The following is a 25,720-nucleotide window of genomic DNA, read 5'->3' as shown; positions in this document are numbered from 1 at the left end:
CCCCCCGGCCCCCCAAAATTTCTATTGCCTCAGACTCTCTGAAAGTACAAGTCTTACACATCAATCACTCTTGCATGGAGACCTGGACTACACTTAAAATTTTAGATCAACCTAGTTATGTCATTCCAGGATAGGGGAGCGGGGAATTCACACCCCAGAGAGCCAGAGCTATGCTGCCCTGGACCCCCAGCATAGATGTAGCTAGATGAATGGAAGAATTCTTCCATTCATTTAGCCACCACCACTGAGGGAGATGGATTACTTACAGTGACAGTAAAACCCCCTTCTGCAATGTAGGAGATGTCTACATAGCACTTGTAGTGTGACATAGCCATAGTCTCGTCTGTCCCCCTTGCCAGCAAAAGATCCACTTCTTAGTCTGGTCTGAAGCAGGTGAATTTATTAACCTCTGGTCTTGCAAACCATTGAAGGGGAAAGCCTGTCTCAGTTTGACTGACTGTATTTGCCTTCAGAATTAGGCTCTGAACAGCGCCTAGCTAGAAGCTATGCACACCATTCTCTTTCCCCACCTCCCATCCCAGGGATGGGGAGATAGGAGGATGCAACTGCTCTAATTTTCATATTACAGCATGTGACTTCAGTATTACAGCCATCTGATCAGAGCTCAAAACTTCCCAGACATCAGTTAACCAAAGAGCTGAAGCTGCTCCTATTAGCCAGAGCCTACCATACTGGGGTAGAGTTGGGCTGGAAACTATTTTCCTATCCTGTGAACATCTTGAGATATCTGAAACCATCCAAATTTGGTACAAAAACTCAACCTCACTCTGAAAATCCAAAAATAAGCTTTTAATTTGGATCAATAAAAACATCTCAGTTTTGATTTTTTTTTGTCTAATTTACTGAAGTTTCAAAACAAAAAGTCATTGACTTGAAAACCAAGCTGTTTGTCAAAGTCTCGCATTCTGACATTTTCCAATCTCGAAGCTCTTTCCAAAAAGTTTTTCCAACTGACCTGATTATTTGTTTGTGAAACAGGGTCAGTTTCAGTGTTGAGGTATTGACGCCCTTCAGTGAAGAGGGGTCTGTCAAATTCCCAGCCAGCTCTATCCAGGGGCAATCACTGCCCTTGTGAGAAGTCTCCGTTTTTTGCTCCATCTCCTCACAAAAAAGCTACAGAAAATAGGGAGATGCTGCAGTTCTTACCAGGGTGCTGGCCCTGGACCTGACGGGTCTTCAACCTCTTTGGGGCTAGCAGATGTGTACTGACTCAAAAGCTTCCTCCCCTCCAGCTGTCTCCCAACAACTGGAAAGGTTGAGGATGGTCTCATTCTCTGATCTCCTTGGCACTGGGGAGGGCAAAGGGTTTCCCCATCTCTATTTGCCCCCGCCGCCGCCTCCTGGGTGCTGTAATAGACAGTGTCTTTGCTAATGTGGTGGCATTTTAGAGATCCTCTCCAGTGCCTGCTTCAGCTACTGCTAGGTGTTTATTTCCAAGTGGAACTGACCCTTTGCTTGTTACAGGATTCTTCTGAACAGCAGCCATGAAAACAGAAAGACATTGCTAAGTTTTCACTCTGCTGCTGCTGCTACTCAGAGCTTTCCCAGGCTGCAGCAGAGGCACTGCAGCTGCTTATCTGCTGACTCAGGAAGGCAACACTGCATCCGTTCACACTTGGCTCCCATATATAAAGAGTCCCTGCCAACCATAGAGGCTAGAAACATGGACTTTTGGTTAGCAGAAAGCTTCAGTTCTGCACAGGCTGAAGGCACGGGTTGCACTTGCCAGTAAGGAGGAGAGAAGATTTTCATGCTCTGCATAGGATCTGCATACCAGTGCTAGGATTCACACCTCTAGCCTCTTAGCACACTGTTCAAGGTACAGTACCCCAAGGGGAGGAGCATGGTCTCCTCCTTTATGGGCCTGATCCCCACCATTCCTACTGCTTTGGGACTTTTGCCTTGTAGATGCTATTTGCCAAGGCCTCTGCTTTCCTGTAACAGAAACAAGAATGTGGTATCTCCAGATCTTGGTCTGGTAACATGGTGGGTGTGTGGGTGTCTCTCTCTTTAGCCCTTCTGGAAAGAAGACCACTTCCCCTCCTCCACCAGTCTGGAAAGCTGTAAAAGCCACACTGATAGTACTCTGGCCTTGAGATATTTGGGTACAAGGAGCCTCTCTACTCGGGAGCGGTGGGCGGGCGAGTCTTTCTCAAGGAGACAGACTGGCTTCAGTGCAGCTGGATTTCCTTGGGCTGCAGCTGGCGAACTGTCGCTCTGCCGAGGGAGACGTAAGTCACTGGGGTCATTTTCCTGCTCCTTTTCAACTCCCGGGGTAGCAGCTCCAGGGGGAATTTGGGGCAGGAGATCTTGGCTCAGTATGACCTGCTGGGAGACTCTCCCTTTCGTTGCCCCACCATGGGGTGGCTCTCAACTTGTGAGGGAAATTCTCTCTTCCCCGTAGGTCCTGTCGGAGGCACCAGATGAGACCCGTAGGCACCTAGCCAGCCTCTCGCCCCTGTGATGAATACATGCTGTAATGTGTGAGTGCAGACTGCTTCCCTCTCGACTGTGCCATAGGCCCCATTCTGTTACCAGCTGGTGGAGATTCCCCTTGGTTCGGGTGGCAGAGGCTCTGCTTTGGGGCAGGAGGCTCTGACCCCACCGGTGACCGTTGTCAGCATGCTGCACACCAGAACTTCTAGGTTCCCCTGTGTCTGCATCCACCTGGGGTCTCTTGTCTTAGAAGTGAATTGCAAGCTCTCTGTGGTGGAGACTGCCTTGTCCATGTTCGTGCAGGTCCTGGCCCATGACTGAGACCTCCTAGGTGCTACCACAACACACCTAGCTAATGCCATGGATTTGATAGTGAGGTCTTCACTTCAAAGGGCTCTTTTTCTCGCCCTCTCCACCATTTCCCCTTCCCAGGCCAGTCCTGACTCTGTCGGAGGGAAGCACACAATACAGGCTCTAGCTTGGTGCGCCCATCTCCTTGGCGGGAGGTTCTGTGCCACGTGTGCGGAATCTCTCTAGAACAAATGCAGCGATGGGCTTGCAGATGGGATGCAGAGCACAAACCGAAACGCCGCCCGCTCCGGGACCTCCAGGGGCTGGCCAAGCAGAAGGAGTGGAAGCAGCGCTGGCCAGGTCTGGAGGCATTCCCCAACAGTTAATTTTTACTCTCCATATGCCAACGCTTTCTTTTCACACCCTGTGGCTCATTCAATTAACAACCTCACAGCTTTCCATGGATAAGGGGGGGGGGTGGGAGGGCGAGAGGAAATGCTGTCTAAGCACCATGATCTGAACCAAGCTGAACTATGCAGCTGAGTGCCTTGTTTTTAATTGCGTTTGGGGGGGGGGGGGGTAGAGGCCATTTGCTAAGATCTATCTTGTTTTGTCTCCTGAGGGCAGGAATTGCATGTCTCAGCTTATCCATGGCTTCCCCCTCCAGCTCCCTCCCCTCTGTTTGGTCTTAATCAGTGCCACAGCTTGGGGTGGATGGAGGGAAGAGCTGTTGTGAAAACCTGGAACTGGATATATGGGAAACGTTCCTTGTGACTGCTGGAAAATGCTACAAAGCTCCAAGGAAAGGGCAGATCTCATGGATCACAAACTCCTTCGCTACTTGGTATCTCGCTTCCCTCCTGCCCCTCCAACAGTGTCTATGGGAGCTGGCCGTTTAAGCCTCTCGAATAGGGGATTGCAAGCTGCCACTATTTGGCAGAGTAAAATGGGCAGAGCAGACTCTGATGACTTAATGCCTGGTAGGGTGGCAGCATGGTTGTCTATCTGGTTAGAGCACAAGACTCAAGTTGGGCAACTGCCTGTTCTAATCCTGGCCGCATCACTGCTTTACTGTGATCTTGGGCAAGTCTCTTACCCCATCTGTGGCTCAGTAGATTTCTGTGTGAAATGGGGATTGTGCTTAAACCTGGTGGTTGGTGACTAATCCATTAGTTTGAAGTGCTTAAGATCCTTGGGTGGAAGGTGCTAGGAACGTGCATGCGTTACTTGTTAGTATTGCTCTGCCTGTCAGCTATCCCTAATTAGAATGGAGGTCTTTCAAGTTCAACATAGACCAACTTGCATCTGTGGCATGGTCTGGTGGAGAGGTGCTGGGCTGGAATTCAAGGTCCTCGAGTGCTGATCTGAACCCAAATCTGCCACTGATGTAGCGTGTGACCTTGGGCAAGTCATTTCACTGCCTCTGTTTCCCCTTCTGCTTTGTTTTTTTTTAAAGAGTGGGGGGGACTTTCCAGTCCTTTGAGATCTTGAGATGGGCTTTTGTCACTTGGCACCATAGATGCGGGCAGCAATATTCTGTACACTGGCTTCTGCTGAGCTTAAAGAAGAGTCCATAATTTCTCGAAATCCCCAGACAGGATGGTGCAAAAAATTGTTTTTACACCCCCAACTTGCCCTGTAAAGAGTGGACAGTGCAATGTTAGCAAGAGGGGAAATTCTGAAAAGGTGTTACCATCTGCCCTGGGGTGAGCCCACCTAACCCAGGAGTTAAAGCCCTAAAGGTGTCCGCCTCCAGAACACGATTAGCCTGGTCTATGCTAGACAGACTTCCCAAACGCTTTCCACTGTGGCTGACACCAAACAGAGAGAGACCCCAGGAAGCTAGGGTGGGCCATACTTACATGCTCATCTAGAGGCTTCAGCAGTGCTGGGGGCAGGAGGCGTTGTACAGCTTGTCTAGGGTTTTCAATATTCCTTCCTGTAACTACTTTCCTTCCTTTGCCGTCCTCCCACCCTTAGTAATATTGTGTACCACAGGAGCACCTAGAGGCACTGTATGGACTTGGTGAGGGGCAGCCCCTGCCCCAAAGAGCTAACAATCCAGCCAAGAGACGTAAGGTAGGGGGGTATGAAACTGAGGGGAAGTAACTTGCCAGAGGGCACTCCGCAGGTCGGTGGCAGAGATGGGAATAGAAGCAGGATGCCTGGCCCAACTGACTTCAGTGGGGCTAGGACTTCACTCCACATCTTTACAGTCCTGGTCCAGTGCCTGAATTGTTACCTTGCCTATCTTCCCGACCAGACCTGTAATCCATCTCTTTTCCCATGGATGCCTTTTCTTCTGTGTCTTGGTGGAATTTTTTTAATATCCTCTCATTCACTGGTAGCATCTCATCTGATCAGACATGCTGATCAGCTCAGGCCATGAGGTTGATTTTTTTTAATGTGATTCAGACTAGTCACCCATCTTGCTAAATACAGTGAAACTCAAATACAGTACTGAGCAAGTAGGAAGATTCCCTTTCCAGAACTTCACTGTGGCTCTAACAGAATCAGACAGAGCCAAGGGATGCAGCCTCCATAGACCTGTCAAATGCAGTGGAGTATGGATGTGGAAAGGGAATCTTATTTGTATGTACTGCAATTCTGAGTTGAGACTGTAACTTGAAATCCATGCATCCTGCTGTGCAAATTATTTCTAGCAAATATTAATCAAGTACAAATTACAAACCGTTCTATCTTAGAGAGCTGTCAATCAAATGCTGCTTGTTCTTCTAATCAACCTCACTAAAAATAGTGGCAAAACTTATTAGCAGGGAGAAGAGAGGGATATCAAACTGTACTGTAGCGCGTCTGCAGCATGTTAAGCAATGTACTCAGAAACTGCCAGCCAAAATACCCCAGTGGGACTGAGAGGAGATGTTTGGTTGGCTGGGTCTGCATAGATCTTGGCAATAAAATCCATTGTTCATATCCACCCCAGTGCAACAGAATATTAAAAAAACAAAACCACCCTCTTCCTCTTCTCCCCTGCCCCCACAGCTTTAGCCTTTGCCATACCCCCTTGTCTTGGGATCCTGTTAATTTTCAAGCTAAGCAGGGGCTGGGTCAGGTCTTTGATGGAGGATCTCAAAGGCAATCTTAGATGCTCAGAAGCAGTGTGTGCTCTCATTTGGTCCTTGGCTACACTTATTCTTTCTAAAATCTTTGACCTGTGCCGCTCTGCTGGTGGGAGTTCTCAGGTGAAAGGTACGGGCAACCACTGGTGCTGAGCCCAGCTCTGAGCCAAGTTAGATGATACTGTGGTAAATACGCCAGTGACTGATCTGTTCTAGTTCACCCACTATTGCTAACATCAATGGCACTTCATGGTTTTGTCTACACTAGATTTTTTTATACAGGTTTTGTCATTTGGATGAAATGTGAAATCATGGGCCTGGCCATTTCTCGTGATAAATGATCCCACAGCACTTTAAGAGTAAGGATGTTGCTTAACAAGGTGCCCTAGTTAAACCCCAAATTCAGTAATTATAGTCTGAGTTTCCCCTGAATTTTCAAATACGTAGCGGTGTTGTGCCTCCACTAAGCTTTAAATTGTTGAGCATTGTTATAGCTGCAGCGTTCATCCCAGAAGTGGCTGCATTTCAGGGTAGCATAAATGTTCTCGGTATATCTTTTCCCCACCCCCCAGTGGATTGAAGATGTGCGTATGGTGCTTTGGGAGCCTCTGAAAGCTGCTATAGAAGTACAAACTGAGTGACTTAGTGGATTTTTTTTTTTTAACTCCTTGTGCCCTTGTTGGGGGTGAAGGTTAGAGGAATAACTCTCTGAAGGCGGAACTCCAACTAATAACTACTCCAAGGAGTGACCTTTGTGGAAATGATGTGATTGGACCCACGTCATGTCAGTGAGAGTACTGGGGACGCTTCTGAAAGGATTTGCTTTCAGACTAGAAGAAATTCAGCCGAAAGGGGTCCGAGAGCCTGAGCATGCTCAAGAAATGGAACCTAGGTGGTAGAAACCAGTTAAGACCTGAGCCTCCAGTTCACCCAGGGATTTTGGGATGTTTTGGATGGCATATTGGGCCTATCTGCTCTGCCGCTACCCGTGATGTCCCTGTGCGCTCTCTGGGGGCAGGACTTGCGGCATCTCTCACAAACACTATGATGTTCTCGCCCAGCCAGCCCAGTAGGAAACCTACATCCGTGCACAGGGCTGCTCAGGCTGATCTGTGCAGGCTAGTTGGGAGGTGGGGTCGGATCAGTGTCTAAACCCTCTGAGATGAAACCCACAATTCCTCTGAAGAGACACAGCAGTTCTGGGTACTACACTGGCCCACCTGGCTCACGCAGGGAGCAGTTTCTCACACTGGTAACTACGCAGACACCCATTCAGGCACAAGCTCGTCTGGATAGCCCTGGGCTGCCACTGACAACCTCCTCTTCCTTACCCTGTTGATTTGATGAAGTGGAGCAGAGAATCATCCCCTCTTTACACATGACCGATCAGAGAGGCAGCTGTTGGCTGGCTGTTGTGGACTTCAGAGCTCCACCAAGCCAGAAAGTTCTTGGGGAAGGTGAGGAGGGTGGAGATCACAGCCTCACTGGCTTTAATTAGCCCTTCCCATGAGCTCTTCTTGCCCCAATGGGGAGGCTGATGGGAAACTCCCCCCTTTCTGGGAGTGCGGGGGTAGAGGGAGGAGGTGTGAAACAGATTTCAAGCTGGAGTACTGAATGCTGCAAGCATGGGGCTATCTGTGCTGGGAAGGTGCCCAGGCAGCGGCACTGCCTATGGGGCATGCAGTGAGCAGCATGTTGAGAATTCTGTGCTAACCTTTCACTTCATTTGTGTCTCAGATTCCTGAAGAGCTGAGGTGACTTCACGTACGGCCACACTGTCCCTGTAGAAAGGCCGTAGCTGGACACGTCACGGTAAGACCTTTTTCTTTTTTGGACAGAGGGGAGAAGAGGATGTGAGAGTTCTGCCAGTGACTATTCAACAGATCACAAAGTGAAACTGAAATCTTCTGCTTCGCGGCACTTAGATCCCTAAGCAATAGGCACCTTTAGCTGGGTGGACTTCATCCCAGCTCAGGTACAGTGCATAGGAATGACGCACATTACCTGGTCCTGCCAGGTGTGGGAGCTTTGTGGAGAAAAGTGCAGCTGTTGGTTTGATTGGTCTCCATATCAGCTGGTGCCTCCAGAGCAGACCCCACTGGCTGTGCTGAACTGGGCATGATGCTTTTAGTTCTAACTGGCCTGTTGGACACACAGCTGAGGCCTTAAACTCATCCATTGTGATTTCTTCCCTTGAGCTGAAACCATCAGAGAGCTACCGCATACCTGAACTTGCCTTCTGTGCTTATCCAGCTGCGGAAAAGCCTGCCACCTTATACCAGGTCTAATCAGCCAGGAGCAAGTGTTTGGGAATGCTGGCCGCTTTTGCACTTCACCTTTGTGTGGAGAAGGGACGGGGGATTTCAAATGAAAGATTCTGTGAGATCCTAATCGCTGACAAACTAGATGTGAACTGGAACTACAAATATGTTTTTCCCTGTGACAATCTAGTGCTGCTGTTTTGTTTTTGTTTTATTTTTAAACTGGGGGAAATGATGTGAAAAGCAAGAGGGTTTTTGTTGGGGCCGGGAGAGGACGGGCGTGGGAGGCAGGAAATGAACAAGCCAACAGATTCCGGTCCCTCTCCCGAAAAGTAGCAGCACTTTGTTCCCTCTCCCACCCCACAAGCTGCTTTTCTGTTTCCTTATTGTACGGCTGTGCACGTGGTTTGGACCCGTATGACTCCGGCTGTAAATTCTCTGGGGCAGGGACCATCTTTTTGTTCTGTGTTTGGTGCGGTGCCGAGTGCAATGGGTTGCTGCTCCAGGATTGGGGCTCCAAGGTGCTACCGCAATACAGGCAGGATGTAGTAACGGCTTTGGGGATGATGATTTAGGCAGCTTCCTTCTTGCACCTGAAGCTTGGACCCATTTTTTGCAGCTTCCAGTTATCCAAGCAGGTCTCCTTGGTAGTGTAGTGGGAGCCTGGAAAACTGTACTAGAAACCAGTGTAGAGAGCGTGGTGCTGTGCCAATGTTTGTCTCCCAAGCTCTGCCTGTAACGTGCCGTGCTCACAAGGCAAAAGGCCTCTCTCATGAGGTGAAAGCAGCCATGTTCAGCGGCAACCATACTGAAGTTGGCACTGTTCTGATCTTGTTGTGGCTAGGATTAAAGGTTCCCCAGGGAAGCATCCAATATCTGTTTCCTGCTGGGGCTGATATTACAAGCGTCTCAGCTTGGTAGCTTCCTTTAAGCCCAGTAACTCATTTAACAAGGCTAGAAGAGATGAAACTAGCTGTGGGAGGGAGTGGAGGAGCCAGCCTCCTGGAGGCTAACTGGACAGTAGATTCAACTAGCTGTATTCTCTCCTTCCTCCCTGCAGCTTATCTTTACTCTCTTTTCTTTCATGGCTCATTCTTTCTCTCCCCCTCCTGGCAGAGTGTGTCTGATCTCTCACAGTCACCCTCGAGACCTTTGTACACAGTGCATTCCCGGACAGGTCATTAATAACGCCTTTCCCCCAGGCCTCCCCTGTGCCACTCTTTAGCAATACAAATTCCTTTGCTAGACTAGTGAATAGGCATTGATCCTCCTGCTTTTATCAGGAGGGGGTGGTTGGAGATCTCCTTGTACAGCTGCTTTCACAACACTGCTGTTGCATCCTCCTGGATTGCAGGCAGAGGTTGGAATTTTAACCCTGTCCTTGCCTGAAAGAGGAAGCATGGCTGCTGCCAGCTGTTGGCAGTCAGGTTTCTGCCACTGTGGCAACTTATTGCCCAAAGCCAGCTCTTGATGGGCCACCATTAGCTGGAGGGTTGGCATTGCCTCTTACTCTTTCAGAGGCACAGCTTTTTCCCCGACGAGTGATTCGATGACTTGACGTGACTTCTATTTTGCACAGGGAGGAGAGGAAGAGAAATGTTTTTGGCAGCATCTCCAGGAGGGAAGAGTGATGTTGGGGCACTACCTTGGGGTGGGCATTGGGCCTGCTAAGAACCCAGTGGGTATATGAGGAATGTTGAGGCTCACTGTATCAACTGCTGCTGGTACATCCTCTCTTTGATCCGATTGCCCTTCCCTATGTATGCTGTGATCCTACAGAGTGTAACAGGTGGAAGTTTCCTGGGAGGAGGGCAGTGGGGGATGGGAGGGGCTAGCTGCCTGCCCCTCATATAGGATTTACAAATTGGGCATTATAAAAAGCACACCTGACCTGAGTGAACTTGCCATTCAATCCTCATCTCTGTTGCCCCTCCTTCTAGTTTGGGTGGCCAGTGAAGGCTGGGCTCCAAGAGAGGACCTGCTGTTGGATTAGTCGGGGTAGCCAGTGTAAGCGGTGCTGAGCTGGTGGAGTAAGGGATGGGATAGAACAGAGGGCAGAGGAGAGCTTGGGAAGTATGTAGCATAAGTAAAGGAAGAAGGACTGCCCCAGGATAGGTCTGAGCTGCTCACCTCTCTGCCTCCACACCCCTGAATTCTGTCCCACTCTGAGCCTGGTGTCTGTCTGACTTTTTTTCTGTGCCTCCTGGCCAGTGGCCCTGTATGTGCCGTTGTTTCCCTCTCTCCAGTGGAGAAGTATAACGAAGGGCAGTGCCCTACAGCACTTCCTTTTCGGTCTGTGCGTTTTCTCTCTCTGCAGCCAAAGGTCTAGAAGCTTGAGTGAGCGAGAGGCCAAATTAGGCCTCCTCAAAGCAGTGCACACTCTGATTCAGCAGGAGTCTGAAGGGTCCCTTTTTCAAAAGGGTAAACCCGTGGAGGGATGAGGGTTTCCAGCACTCGGGACTCTAAGCCAAGGCACAAACTGTGCACTTGTGAAAGATACTGGGGGTGGAGCCCTCCCTCTAGAGGCTACTTGGATAGTCCCTGACTTGGAGACACCTGATATGCTTCCACAGCGGGTAGTGGGCTGCCACTAGCATCTTGCTCTCACAGGCGACTTCCCGATGGATGCTGCAAGGTATGCCAGCCCGGCATGGCAGCTCTCCCGGCTGGAGCCTACCAGCAGAACTCATGACATGGGGCAGTGGTTCGAAGTGGGTGAGGGAAGGTAGAGTTCAGGACTCATCTCTCCCAATCAAGTCCCTGCAGATGGACAAGCCCTCTCTTGAGAGTAGGGTTGCTGTAGCATGCCCCAGTTGTGAATGGACACGGGGTGGGGGAAAGAAACATCCCTAGGAGTCTGAAACAAGGGCATCAAAACTTGTGCTGCCTGTTGGGGCCTAAACAGATCAGAAAGTCTCTCCGGAGGTGACAAAGTAACCATGGGTCTAGCCAGGAGTGGCCATTTCTGGGTGCTTTAGATGAAGGCCTGCATCCCCCCCGCACCAGTACACCAGTTCTCTGATACCAGGTGAGGGGTTGGCTCCTGAAGCAAGAGGATGATTGGTCCAGTTCAATTGTATTCTAGCTAGTGCAACTGCAGGGGCGGGTCTTACTCATGTAAAAAGCCTGGTCCTTTTCTGAAGCCTGTGTCAATGAGTTGTGGTGGCGATGTACACACGAGCTCCTGTGGGACTCAATTGCTGTGTGAGTGGTAAAGTGTCAGTCCTACTTCCTACTTCCTTTGCCCATTGTCTTCCCCAAAGGTCATTCTCTCTGGGCCAAGTTCACTGCTAGTGTGAGTGATTTCAGCAGAGGAAGAATTTGGCCCATTGTCTTTCTGTCTTCTCCTACCACTACACACTGATCTGGTGAAGTCCCAGTGAAATATTCTGACACTAGGCTCTTGTGGGACTCTGAAAAGAGACACTGCAATGCATTACAGCGTGGTTAAGTTAGGCCCATTATGTCTGTCTTTCAGATACTCGCTCACGAGGCCAAAAGAAAGTGACTCAGAATGATTAGGAAAAATCTCTGCGCTTAGACACAGACCATATTACGAGACTTAGTCTTTTTCCGTTTGGGGAAGTGTTTCCAGGGGAAATTCTGAGCCGACTTGGGTACTTGTGACTGCCCCTGTAATGATGGAAAACAAGCAGTGTGGTTAGGCCCTGTCCTGCATTGTGCGTGTCTCCTCCTCCCTTTGCACGTAGATGGAATTTAGCAGGGCAGAATCTAGTAATGGAAACAAATGGTGAGAGACCTGAATCACCTGAGACAAAGGTAGGAAAAACAAAAGGCTGAACTTGGGGCAAGAGGAGGGAATGTTTCTGTCTTTCCCTGTCTGATTGTTATAACCAAGTATTCCAGAGCATGAGGAACAGCAGTCTCCTAGATCAGTGGTTCTCGAAGCCAGTCCGCCGCTTGTTCAGGGAAAGCCCCTGGCAGGCCAGGCCAGTTTGTTTACCTGCTGCATCCACAGGTTTGGCTGATCGCGGCTCCAGGCCAGTGGTGGCTGCGGGAAGCAGTGCAGGCCGAGGGATGGCTTTGAGAACCACTGTCCTAGACCATGTTTTCTTGGTCTTCACAACATCCTCTGGCAAGGAGTTCCACAGGTTGACTGTGCATTGTGTGAAAAAAATACTTCCTTTTGTTTTATTTTAAACCTGCTGCCTATTAATTTCATTTGGTGACCCCAGGTTCTTGTGCTATGAGAAGGATTAAATTCTTCCTTATTTACTTTCTCCACACCAATCATGATTTTATAGACCTCAATCATATCCCCCCTTAGCTGTCTCTCTTCCAAGCTGAAAAGTCAGTCTTATTATTCTCCCCTCATATGGTAGCTGTTCCATACCCCTAATCATTATTGTGGCCCTTTTCTGAACCTTGTCCGATTCCAATATATCTTTTTTTGAGATGGGGCAACCACATCTGCCTGCAGTATGTGTGTTAATGCTCAACTGTTGCGTCCTATGGGCTACTTATGGGTAGTAGAGTCTCTCCCAGGGCTGGCTCCAGGCCCCAGCGCGCCAAGCGCATGCTTGGGGCGGCATGCCCCGGGGGGCGCTCTGCCGGTTGCCGAGAGGGCAGCAGGCGGCTCCGGTGGACCTCCACAGGCATGCCAGCTGAGGGTTCGCTGGTCCCGCGCCTCCGGTGGAGCATCTGCAGGCACGCCTGCAGGAGGTCCATCGGAGCCGCGGGACCAGACGACCCTCCGCAGCCACCTCTGCGGGAGATCCACCAGAGCCGCGGGACCGGCGAGTGGCAGAGCGCCCCCCGTGCCGTGCCGCCGTGCTTGGGGCGGCGAAATGGCTAGAGCCGGCGCTGGTCTCTCCCACAATCTTTAGGAATTTTTAAAATCCTATCTTTCCAGTGATGATTGAGCAGTTGTGTCAGAACTTCTGATGTGGTTATTATTTTTGTAAGTTGATCTGACTCCTCTCCTCCTGCCCATAGGCGGTGGAACGAAAAGTGCTGAGGGTGCTGCCACACACCCCTGGCTTAAAGTGGTTTCCATCATATGCAGGGTTTACAGTTTGGTTCAATGGCTCTCAGCACCTGTACTATACAAATTGTTCCAGCCCCCTGCTCCCGTCTGTCCCCTAATAGGGACATAGAATGGAGTGTTTGTATGTAACAGTCTCCTGATGGATGCGATTACCACCCTTTGCTGTGTCTCATGTAACATTCGTGTTGGACACAATGCTGCTTTGCGATGTGGGACAATTGTTGGCCTATGAAGTGCTAGTGATGCCTCTGTGGTGTTGTGAGCCCTGCTTTCAGAATGCTGGGCTGCCTCTCTGAAACTGGGATAATTCTGCAAGCTATGGGACAGGCAGGACCCTTCGCTGCTGTTCAGGCTAGCTTTGGGGGAGGGGAAAGTCAAAGGAGGATTATGGAAAAGGCTTGTTTTGGAAGCCAGTGGTGGCAGCACATCTTGAATGGCTCTAGGATTTTAGAGACCCATCTCCCAAGCCTTGGCTGATCTGCAGACAAGTGCCTATCTGATGCCGTATGAGCAATGGGTGCTGGCTATCCTACCTGCCCCCAAAGGAAATGGTGAACCTTTGGCCATCAGCTGAACATTCTGAATCTGCTCCTGCTGTCCAGTTTCCCCACAGAGTAATGCACAAACATGCTGTGACCCCCAGGCCCTCTGCAGGGCGTGGATATGAGGGGATGCGGTAGGGAAAGTAGGCCCACAAGGGGGTTGGTGTCTGAACACTTCCCCTGTTGAGTGGGGGTGGTCCGAGGGGAGCAGCGGAGTTCAGAGCTGTCTAATGTTGGAGCCCAGGACTTGTTTTTTCCCTCAGCTGAGCTAGGGCAGATGGTCTTTGGCTCCTCTGCCTGAAGTCCTGATTGCTTGTAGGCCTTAAATTTCCCATAAGAGTTCCTGGAGTGCCTAGTCCTGTTATTGCCTGGGCCAAATTTGAACTCTGGTAAGTACGTTCAGCATAGCTGAAGTGCCTGCTGCAGTGTGAAATTAGATCTTTTGTAGCATTCTTCTACCTTTGCTGATGCATCATCCCACCTAGAGATGGCTGCTTGGCAGTGTTGGGTGGAGAATGATCCCCATGTACTACAGAGGGGTCTGAACACTCCTAGACTCTGGACCAGATCTTTGTGGCTAGTCTCTGTCTAGCTTTTACAGATCCAGACTAACACGGCTACCCTCTGATACTCTGTGTAGTTTGGTTACTCGTGAAAGGCTCTGCATTATTCATTCTACTATTGAGTGTGCTATTGAGTGTGCCTCTCTTTGGTACTTGGAATATCGCTTACCAAGTGCATTGGGTCTGTTTCACTAGCTAATACAGGGAAGTGGGAAGCTGTGCCTGAATATAATGAAGTTGAGCCCATCCCCAGGCAGTAGTGATGGGAGGTTCGCCAGCTGAGCAGTGGTAGATTGGCCAGCACACGAGGGGTCTGGAGGCTTCAGTCCAGACCCTAGTGGGCAGACGTTTGTGTCACCCAGACCACAGGGATCAGCTTAACCCCATTGTCTTCTCCTCTAGTTTTGGACCATGGGGAGCAGCAAGAGCAAACCCAAAGACCCCAGCCAGAGGAGGCGCAGCCTGGAATCTGCCGAGAACACCCACCATGGTGGCTACCCTTCCTCTCAAACGCCCAGCAAGACGCCTGTCCCCGACGCCCATCGGACCCCCAACCGCTCCTTTGGGAGCATGGCAGCTGAGCCAAAGCTCTTCGGAGGCTTCAATACGTCCGACACTATCATGTCCCCGCAGCGCTCGGGGGCTTTAGCTGGTCAGTATGGCATCAGCTTTGACCTGCCAGAGGGGGAGGGGTGTCTGGAGGTTCTGGAGGAGGAAGGGTATTAAAAGGGAGCCAAGCGCTTGATGAGAAAGAACCCTGAGCCTTAGGCTGGGGGGGCCGTATGGCAGGTAGGTGCCATTTTTGCCAGGTGCAAGGAAGGCTGCAGTGGAGAATCCAGACGTGCAAATGCCATGAGGAAAGCAGAGGCTGTGCCGAGCACGGCTCATGGCTAATTGCCATGGAGGGGCAAATGCTTCCTGGAGCAGGAGGGTGGCTAACAGGATGAGTTTGGGTCTGTTTCAGGTGGAGTCACCACCTTTGTGGCCCTCTACGACTACGAGTCACGGACAGAAACAGACCTTTCCTTCAAGAAAGGGGAGCGCCTCCAAATTGTCAACAACACGTAAGTGTGCCAGCCTGCTCGCTGGGCTGGGGACACCTGCTGCGTGGGCTGGCATCTCCCTTGGAGGGGCTTCGACCCTTGCTGCTCAGGGGAGCCCCACTGGTAGTGTTCTTGCCTCAAAACTGCTCTTCTCCCTCTTGCTTCTCCTCTTTCTTCCATGTTTAACCCCCGACTGGTCACGTCTGTTGCCTGGTGTTTGCATATGGTTCCTCAGGGATCCTTCTCTTTCCCAAAGCCTGGTGGTGCAGCTGTCTGCCTGTCTGGCTGAGGAGGGCTGGGCTGTGCCTCCTGTGCCAGCAAAGAGCCCCTGAGCTAGACCCAGGGGATTTATCAAGAGCACCACAAGGTGCTGGCCCTGCCTCCTGGGGCTGCTGCCAGCCAAGGAGCTTGGGGGCCATGTAGCAGCCCATGCAGCACTAGGTGGTGATGGGCAGCTAGTGGGATCCTCCAACTTTCCCCATTCAAGCAGCCTCCCTTCGTACCTCCCTAATCCTCCGCCCCAGGACTGGGGAGGGTTGGGTATGGTTCCCTGCAGCACTGCCCAGAGCACTGGCCAAAGGTGTCTTGCTAGAGAGGCTCCAGTCCCTCCCTTCAAGGAGGCAGTGAAAGGAAACTGACCTGCTCTAAGGAGCATACCTGTGACTGCAGTCATGTGGTGGTTCTCCCTTGCTTTGTGAAATAATGGTGCCCCCAGGTCTCAGTCCCCAGCATCCTGCCCACCCCTTGAGCACTGGATGTGATGTGTATCTAGGGGCAGGGGCAGTGGCAGTGAATGCACCTCGGATAGGTTGACAAGCATCTTCTGGTCCATGCAGAGGGTCTCCCATGGAAGTGGGTAACAAACATCTGCTAACCCTGCTAAAGGGTCCACTGGGAAGATTGTGAAGCCGTCTGTGTCTTGATGTGACACCCTGCAGTGTGGGGGGGTTAGGTGCCAAGGGAACTGCATTAACCTGGGCAGCCTGCGCTGCGGGAGTTGGGCAGCAGAATGAGGCATTTGGGAAATCCTGGGGGTTACTGAGTTAGTCCTGCTCTCTTCCTAGAGCTGAGTCCTGCATCTGGCCTGCTCTCCCCACTGCTAGGTTGGCGGGGTTGGTGGTATGGAGTTAGAGGCAGTCTGTGCTCTGGGAAGGTCCTGGAGGGGAACAGCAAAGAGAGGTGAGCGGTGAGCATGCAGAGGGCCGACTGGTAGAATGCAAGTGGCGTTTCCCCTTAGAACAATCACTAAAGTCACCACAGTCTCTTCAAAGGAAATACACAGAGGTTAAGTGATGTGCCCAGGACCACAGAGAGAGCTGGCATCTGACTCCCTGGCTCCCAGTTCTATGCTCGGACCACTTCACAGTTCCACTCTGTAAGCTGTGAAACAGCCCTTTGCTGCTGACACTGTGGAGAGGGATTGCTGGTGGTTTCTCTGGCTGCTTAGCACATCTAAGAGGTCTGGCAGAGCGTGAGGTTAGGTGCTTTCTGGGGTGAGCCAGACCTAGAGGCTCTTGTTGAAAGAATCATCGTCAGGATCAGCTTTAGTTTGCCCTAGTGTTGGGGCCAGGCCTCTTCCTAACTGGCCTCTAGGGTGAGCAAGAACTGGCTTCCACCCTGCCTGCCCTACCACCACCACTCACCAAAACAAATGACCATTGGGAAGTATTGTCCTATTATTAATGGTGCCCCTTGGCTGCCAAATCTCTCCTCTGCCTAGTGGCATCAGTCTCCCCAGTCTTTAAATAAATCACACCTCTCCAGGGGTTTATTGTGCTTTCCTCTGTTGCTAACAGCCTCACTCAAGGCTACCGGATCTCAAATCCCTTTTGATTGCCTTGTGAGATCTTTCCATGCACACTTCCTTCCCAGTCACTGTTCAGCGGTGCCAGCACCTGTGCAGTACCTCTAATCTAAGCCCTGTCTCTTTTTCTCTCATGCACAACATGCTTTCATGTAGGAGAAAAGTGGATGTCAGGTGTGTATCTGTTTTTTTACTTTTTTGTTTAAAGCCAGCTTCCTTCCCAGGTGAGCTAAAAGGCAGCTGGGGAGAGGGTTGTTTTGTGGTCTATTTATGGTCCCCGATGACAGTTGCATTTGGGTCCCTTTGTTTCCCCCTCTTCCCTCCCTCCCCCCCCCCCCGAGCTTTTATAGGTTCATTTTCTAACTACTAATTAGCCCTGCCTAGATCCATGTGCCCATACTGCAGTGGTGTGAATTCAGTGCCCTCTTCTCATCCAGGTCTGGCACCTTCTTCCCTCATCCCTTCCCAACAAAGCACTTCCTACCTGTTTTTCTCTCCCCCTTTTTGGTTTCTCCCTTTCATCCAAGCCACCAGTGCCCCCTGCTTTCCATTGGCAATGGGGGATGCAGGCAGGACTGAGTGGGGACTGCTTCCACCCCGCCTCTCTGAAATTCCTGGCTCTGCACCCCTTGATCACTTCAGCTGCCCCGGTGGCATTCTTGCCAGCTCTTTACACTGCACGTTGCATGCAGCTGGAAGTAGGATGGTGCAAAGGGATGCTGTAGGAGAGGTGTTGAATTTTGTTCTTCGCTGGAACCAAGTGTGTGCTTTTTAATAAGTATGCATGCACAGACAAGCCATCAATAGATGCATTTCAGAGCTCTTAAAGTGCACTGGCCAAATAGCCATGCTTCAAGGAATGTGCATGCTCTGCTGGCAAAGGCTGTGCTGTGGGAGACACATCTGTCTGAGTTCTTACACTTTCCCCTGCCACCTTCCTAAAACTAAGGAAATTTAAAATGTGAAGGGAACACTTAAAGGTTGCAACATCGAGCACTGGCAGATCCGATAACTCCCTGACTGTGAGGTTTCTCCTGCTATGTTACTTGTGTAGTGTTACTCAAATGGAATTTTTCAGTTTCCAACTCCTATGTGGTTTTGATTATTAACGCAAGCCATAAAATTTCTCTAATGTGCGAAGTGGCTGAGTTCACTGTTGCAGAAGAAACCTTAACTTTGGGAGTTTCCTGACCCCTTTTGAACGTTTGACTTTTGGAATCTTAATTTTGTACCAGCGCTAGCTTTGGTTTCTAATGAGTACTCCTAAAACGAGGGATCTGCCTATTGGGGATTCTGGATTGTGCAAATATCTGGGGGAGGTTCCCCTGGCTCCCATGCACAAAAGGCACCTCTGCTTTCCATCTGAGGGTATGGCTACATTTGGAATTTCAAAGCACTGCCCCGGCAGCGCTTTGAAGTGTGAGTGTAGTCGGAGCGGCAGCGCTGGGAGAGAGGTCTCCCAGCGCTGCACGTAAACCACATCCCTTACGGGTGTAGCGTGCAGCGCTGGGAGCCACGCTCCCAGCGCTGCTGCCCTGATTACACTGACGCTTTACAGCGCTGTATCTTGCAGCGCTCAGGGGGGTGTTTTTTCACACCCCTGAGCGCGAAAGTCGCAGCGCTGTAAAGTGTGAGTGTAGCCATGGCCTAAATTACATTTGTTCACTATTCCAAAGTATGTGTGTCTCCTTTGTACATGCTGCAGGAACTCTGAGAACAAAATGGCTATCTCTGCAGGGTGGGTAAAGTTCTTGGAAATTTTAAGGTGCAATACGCAGAAGAAAAGGCATCATATTTCTAGCTGCATGCCTCACAGTATCCAGTGTAACTGCATTGCTGCAACCTTCACTTTATCAGAGTCAAAAAACATCTTTAGAAAGCAGCTTCATGCAGTGCTGTTAGGGGAGTGACTAACCTATACATATTAAATGATTGAAAAAACCTTAATCTTCTGCCTAACACACTGAGATGTGCAGACATTCCTGGGATAACCACCCATCTTGTCAAGCATTCTCGCTGACCTAGCAGTAGAGCTGGCATTCTAGTCACATGTTCTGAATGCAGTTAGCCCGAAACCTAGTCATTTTGTTTTCCTTTTGCAAAGTATTATTAGAAAAATATGTGGCAGCTGGAAAATCCTGCCTGGCGATATATCCAGGCTCTTTGGTATTGGAACTAGAGTCATGTAACCTCTCGTGAAATGTGTCTGGTTGAGTGGGTTACAAACTTCCACCCACGCCTGGTTTTGAGTCAATCTGGGTTCGTTTATGGGTTTGCTCCGAAACCACAGAGAGCTCAGTGTCTTCAGCAGTTTTCTTCTGGAGTTGCTGACCTTGTTTCGACTCAGTTAAACTTGAGAAGGATCTGCTTGGAGTGAGAGAGGACTATTGCATGGACCCCTATGGAATGAAACAGCCAAGTGTCTCCCATCCTTGGGTTAAAGAGGAGAGACTTAGGTGCCTAGCCAGGAGGGGACTACACCTTTGCAAAGCTGGGAAGGTGGTAAGTGGTAAGGCTTTTCCTCTGCCTCCTGAGCTTTGGTAGCCTATAGCCATAGCTCGTATAAAAGGTGTGTGGGCCTGCCAAAGTCACTGGGGAATAGCACAGCAAGTTTGTAACAAGAGCTGCCCCACTCCATTACCACCCCTTAATGAGAGCTAATGTCGGGGCTGACTGAACCATTTTAAATGCTCATGATACTCACTATAGAGATGGCCCCCAAATAATGCCCACCCACTCCCAATGAATAATTGGATCTCCCAAACTTGATGTGATTAGAAATCCACCCCTGGTTTAGAACTGCCAGAATAATTTGTGTTCTCGTAGCACCTAGGAGCCCTCTCCATGGACCTGTTGTGCCAGGTGCTGTACAAATAGAGACCCTGCCCCAGGGAGCTTCCAATCTAACAGTGAGCTGAACCAAACCCACTAATCAGGATCGCCAGCACCTCACAGTTCAGCTGCAGGACTCTGAGACCCAGTTGCCATTCTGTACTACGGCTATAACCGATGGCACGGTCATCCCCGACCTGGTTACAATGCAGCTTAAATTAGCAGGCCAAGATTTCCCAAAGTGACTCGGGAGTTTGGCTGCCTCTGTTTTGGGGAAGATGTTTGTAAAGGTTTCGGAGGGTGGGAGCTCAGCACTTTCTGAAAAGTCACGCCTCTGATGTGCCTCAGACATTGAGGCCTTTTATGAGGAGAAGTCACTTCTGGGAATCTTGGCTGCAGCATAACCAAGGCATAACCTGGGACAGGGGCCCAGTTAAGGAACCTTGATACAGCTAGAATCACTTGAAATCATTGTCTCCATGCCTGCCTTCCCCCTCTGTCCCAGGATGGGTCGCCCCCAACACATTCACGCCCCCACAAAGCTGGACTTTCCTGTCACATTGGCCAGGCTGGAAAGATTGAGGTTTACTCTGCTCATTCAGTAGAGCTGGTCAAAAATTTCTCTGGTGGAACAGTTCTCCACTGGAAAATACTGAGTCGATGAAATCAAATCGCTCTTCTGAAATGTGTTGGTTTTTGTTAGTTTCCCTGTCAAAAAATATTATCTAAATATTTTATTTAGACTTAATCATTTTTACTCAAACTGTCATATGGCTGAAACAATAAAAACGTTTTAGCCTTTATCAAAATGAAACATTTTAGGATATTTTTATTTCATGGGGAGGAAAAAATCAGATGCGGGGGTGGGGTTTTTTTTGTTTGTTCGTTTGTTTTTCTTTTTTGTCCCAATCTGGGCTGAAACCAAATTTTGAAATCTCAGAATTTCCCATCTCAGTTTCACTTTTCAGCCAGCTCTTGTTGATCCTCATTGTCCAGTCTCTGTCCCCCCGTAATGGATTCAGTACAGCACGGACCCGTGGCTGGCACATCAGTTTGGCATGGGAGGAGCTGTGGAATCCCTTGAGCTATTCCCCACGCCTTTCCATGGAGAGGGATCCCTCTTCAGAGTGGCCCACTGGCAGCATACCTACCTACTTAGGCAACAGTTTGTTAGGATGCGACCATCTGCCAACATCCTGGATGTTGCAGTGGAGACCGGATCCCGATTATGGGTGTGTAAGCAGCTTGGCCAGGCCTCCCAGCTCTCTTTAGTAAGAGCTCCCAGAGTGCATTGCCCCCTGGATTGCTCTCCATGCATCTCCTCTGTCACTGTTACCTCTGCTGAGGCAGGATGGCATAGTTGACCTGAGTTTCCCAGAATGTGTTGTTGCTATCTATCTTAGCTACTTATTTGGCCCCCATTCCTGTGTTATCTAAGCACCTCATAACCTTCAATGTATGTGTATGCTACACCCCTGAGAGACAGGGCAGTGCTATTTTGCAGGTGGGGCACCGAGGGAAAGTGACTTGCCCAAGATCTCATTGGGCAGCATGGTAGATGCAAACATGGGCAGTTGTGTGGACAGTTTCACTGGGTCAAGTGACTGTCACAAACATGTTAAACACCACTGCACTGGCCTTGTAAATAGATGTGCTTGCTAATGGGGCAGTATTGGTGCACCTGCAGATGCACCATATTTCACCGTTATACAGAGAGAAAACTCCTGCAAAATGGATCATGAGACAGCCTGAGCCACCAAAGACTGAGGGGTCTGGATCCAGGTTTTGGGTTAGCCCATTGTGCAGGGAGGGACTAGCAGTGGATTTGAATTTCCCCAGGGTTTAAGGCGGAGAGTTCAGATCTGGAAGATGTGTGGCTCGGTTTCTTTTGTTAGCTCAGACCATCTCTTAAAATGTGCCTTTAAAAAAACCTCAAGTTATCCATTCATTTGAAACATTGTTCTGAAAATATGAATCCTCTGGTAAAGTCTCTCAAGACCCTTATCAGGAATCTGCCGAGTTCTTGTAGAATTGTTTATCCTGCAGTCACAGTAAATTAGACACATACTCTTCCTTCCTCCCTCCCATCTGACTCTGATAGAACAGTCTCCGTAATATAACTGCCATCTCCCATAGAACAAAACTTCCCCAGTCTTCTGGCATTCCTTTCTGCTCGTGACCCACTTACAAGAATCCCCCAAGACACCCAGTGAAAATCTGGGAACTGGTGCAACGAAGTCCTTGCCCTGGATTTGTTTTCTCACTTCACCAGCCTGCTCATCACAGATCGCTGCTAATGGAAATGAGGGCCGTACTTTTATTGTGGCAAGATGGTGGGCTTGACTATCCCGTTATCCATCTAATAACCCCTAGATGTGTTTAGACACTACAGTGATGAATCAGAATAATCTAGATTGGCTCATCTCAAATTCCAGCCTTGTAAAATTGTACTTGGGGCAAGTAACGTTTTTTGTGGGCATATACATTGGATCCATCTTCCTGGTGTAGGTGAGGAAGGAGACTTTTTAAAATAGATTTTAACAACTTGTACATCTAGTCACTAAACATGTGCACAGTAGCAGTAATTGTACGTGTAAATGGCTATGCATAATCCCATGGGCAAACGATGCACTTTTGCCCATGCAGTTAGGAATATTTGAGCTTTGTGTCTGGACTGGAAAATTTTCCTGCCCATTTTCCCAGGTTACTGTGTGAATAAATAAAAAATAGGATATCTCCATTAATTTACTATCTCCCTGTGCCATCTGATCTGTGTATAGCTGTGTTAGGGGTACATATACTCATTCCTTTCAAAGTGCAGGGAGGTGGTCTTTTCGGGGAGTTAGTGCTGTCTTCGTAGTCTATGAAACAGCTTGGTGGAGTCTGAGACCCTCTGTTCTGAGGAAATGTATTCTCAAATCCACATGGAGGGTTTGTCCACCCAGCAGCCAAGGCCTCACTTGTGAAATTCTGCAAGATAAAGACATTCTAAACCACCTTGGCATTCAGGGAGTGCTTTCAGGGTTAGTTATTTGGAGAGAGAGGAGCATGTACCGCATGGAGCAGGAGTCACTGCTGTGTGCCTCTTGCTTGCTTCACATAAAGCTTATGGTACCACATCTCACCAGGGCTGCAGCCAGCAACTTGTGCATGACCCCATGAATAACTGAACTCCTAGACAGCTTAAAGTGACTCCTGGAATAACACAGCAGTAGCTCTGAGCTCCCCAGGCAGCCCAATACTGAAGCATGGATCTATAGGCACCAACTTTTACGTTTCCCAGGGGTGCTCTGGCCCCTTCCATGAGGCTCCACCGCTGCCCTCGCTCTACGTGTCCCGCCTCCAGGCCCTGGCTTGCTGTTCTTCACCCTTCCCCAAGCTGCCAATCTTGCACCAAACAACTGTGGCTGGTGGGTGCTGAGTACCTGCTATTTTTTTCCCATGGGTTCTCCAGCCCTGCAGCATCCACAGTCGGCACCTATGCCTGGATCCATTTCTGCTGGGAGAGTCCCTCACCCAGTCATGTAAGCTCCTCATACAGGATCAGCGATAGGGAGAGATTACATGAAACCTGACGCCAGTCATGACCATCCTGTTCCCACTGAATTCAGAAGGTGTTTTGCCGCCAAAGTAAATGGCAGCGCCAACCAAGCCCCTGCTAAGTGATGTTCATGGCTTAATCATCTATTTTTCACGCTCTGTCCCTCCCCTTTTTTCCTCTCTTCCCTCTTGTTGCTTTTATGTGATTTGCATTTAACAAACAAGTCTCCTTTGTTTGGCCGTCTTTTCTAGCATCCTTTATTTAATTATCACAGTTATTCTGCTTTTTTCTTTTCTTTTCTTTTTTTCTTTTCCTTCTCTGCTTCCCTGTTCTTTCTGCTCTCTGGGATTTCCAATGCTTCACACTTCAGCCAGACTTGGTTCAAATTCAGATGGCTCCAAAGGTATTTTCAATGGGTATCTGATGTGCCCTTTTTAAGTAAGGAGTTTCCTTATTTAAAAGGCTGTCGCCTGTGCTGTGTGTATGTGAGAGTGATCGCACAGTGACTGTGGCAATCGCATGCCTTATGGGATCAACGTGGTATCCGCACTGGAATCTCTGGTCAAATGGCCTTTCTGAATTAACGTAGGGCACCCTGATACCGGAGCAGTTTAACCCTTGTTGCCAATGTATTTCCTAGAGCATTTGGTTTGCTGGTGCCGTGGGCTGTCATAATGGTCAGTGGTAAATCCCCCCGCGTTGATGGGAATTGCAGGTGCTCGGCCCCTTAAACTCAGCCCTCTGGGAGCAAAGCTCCATTATTAGTTCCCCTGCCAGCTTGGCTATTGCCCCCCAGTGGTTCTAATAGTCCTTTGGAGATGGTACTTCAAGGTGAATTTCTAGTGACTGTCGTGGGGAGCAGTTGTAGTTGACGGTAAAAATAATATTGAGAGCAAAGAGCGATGCTTTCTGTGGCCTAACCAATTCCGCTGCTCATCTGTAATGTAGGGTTGCCAGTTTTGGTTGGATATATTCCTGGAGATTTCATCACATGCCAGTCTTTAATTAAAGATTAATCTTTAATTCTTGGAGACTCCAGACCAATCTGGGAGGGTTGGCAACCCTAGTAATGACCACAGGGAACATGGGAAGGTGGGCATATAGTAGGGCTCACAGTCTGAACTAACTCGCCCTGAACCTTCGAGAGCTTCTCCCTTGCCCTGTTGACTCTAAATCAGGTTTCAGTCCATTCTGACTGTAGCTTTGGATCTCTGAACATCTCCCAGTTCAGTAAAGCCGTGGGCACCCAACAGTGACCTAAGCAAAACAATCCAGAAGAACTAACTTGGAAATAACCCCGGTGCCAGTGACCTCCCTGAAAGGGCCAGGGTTGCCTGTTTGCAATACCTCCAGCCCAGAGAGTCCACTCTTTGTTGCCAGCTGCTTGGGGATGATGTCACTGCTCGAAATTCCTCTTTTTAAATATCTTTTTCTCTTTATTTCTCTTCCAGGGAAGGAGACTGGTGGCTGGCTCACTCCCTCACAACAGGACAAACGGGCTACATCCCCAGTAACTATGTCGCACCCTCAGACTCCATCCAGGCTGAAGAGTAATTGAAATCTTTTTAGACGGTTTAAAAGAACAATGCAAACAGCCTGCCAAGTATATTTTTTCAGACATTTTTTGTAGCCTCCTAAAGGCTTTTGTGGGCTTTCTGAGCTTGCCACTCTGTTAAATGTTTTGTTTTTCTCAGGCATGCTCAAAGCCAAATGTTAAGACTAGATATGTTTTCATGCCATATACAGTGAAATCCGTCTTGAGCAACTGCCCGGGGTGGCCTGTGTAGTAAATGTGGCCCTAAAGAATCTGGGGTGGTTTTGTGTGTGTGTGTGTTTTTTCCCCCCAGACCAAATAGGCATTTAATTGCATATGCAAGATGTTGATTAATTTGCATATGCAAATTAGGGGTAGCATGCCAGTAGGCACATTTGCACCTGCAATGGCCCTATTTGTGTATGCAATCATGGTAGTGGTCTGTGCAAACTAGGCATGTGCAATAGGCTGCACCACTAATTTTTATGTAAATCTACCCTGACAGGTTGCATGCACCATGCTGGAAGGCTTGACAGGGCTAACCCCAAATCACACAAGACTCTCATCTGAACAGTGCTGCAGGCGCTCCTGCAGCTTCCACTACGCTGTAAAAATAACACCCACTTTCTGCTCCACATCTGGGGGGGACAGAGTTCTTGGAGTAACACTGGGCTGGGATGCCTGCGGGACACTTTAATTAAAAAAGACAAGTGACTGCGTATGACACAGAATTGCGCGGGAGTGAGGGCGGAGGGAGAGGCTTT

At 49.4% G+C, this 25,720-nt stretch overlaps 1 protein-coding gene across 4 annotated transcripts in view; it reads left to right on the top strand.

Annotated features, from left to right (window-relative positions):
* Window positions 1–25,720, top strand: part of SRC (SRC proto-oncogene, non-receptor tyrosine kinase) — a 74,060-nt gene that overhangs the window by 30,235 nt on the left and 18,105 nt on the right. For 2 of the 4 annotated variants that reach the window (XM_030533469.1, XM_030533470.1), the window contains exons 2-7: window positions 7,566–7,640; window positions 14,605–14,854; window positions 15,167–15,266; window positions 17,206–17,223; window positions 23,793–23,825; window positions 24,874–24,972. In XM_030533469.1, the coding sequence (XP_030389329.1) occupies window positions 14,614–14,854; window positions 15,167–15,266; window positions 17,206–17,223; window positions 23,793–23,825; window positions 24,874–24,972 (491 nt within the window). In that variant the 5' untranslated portion in view covers window positions 7,566–7,640; window positions 14,605–14,613. The remainder of the gene's footprint in view (window positions 1–7,565; window positions 7,641–14,604; window positions 14,855–15,166; window positions 15,267–17,205; window positions 17,224–23,792; window positions 23,826–24,873; window positions 24,973–25,720) is intronic. The other 2 variants (XM_030533471.1, XM_030533472.1) reach the window with 2 other exon arrangements.

This window comes from Gopherus evgoodei, chromosome 14 (genome assembly GCF_007399415.2).
Source record: "Gopherus evgoodei ecotype Sinaloan lineage chromosome 14, rGopEvg1_v1.p, whole genome shotgun sequence".
Taxonomy (NCBI): domain Eukaryota; kingdom Metazoa; phylum Chordata; order Testudines; family Testudinidae; genus Gopherus; species Gopherus evgoodei.
Note: the sequence above shows the minus strand (reverse complement) of the source record. Positions and strands in the feature narration are given on the sequence as shown.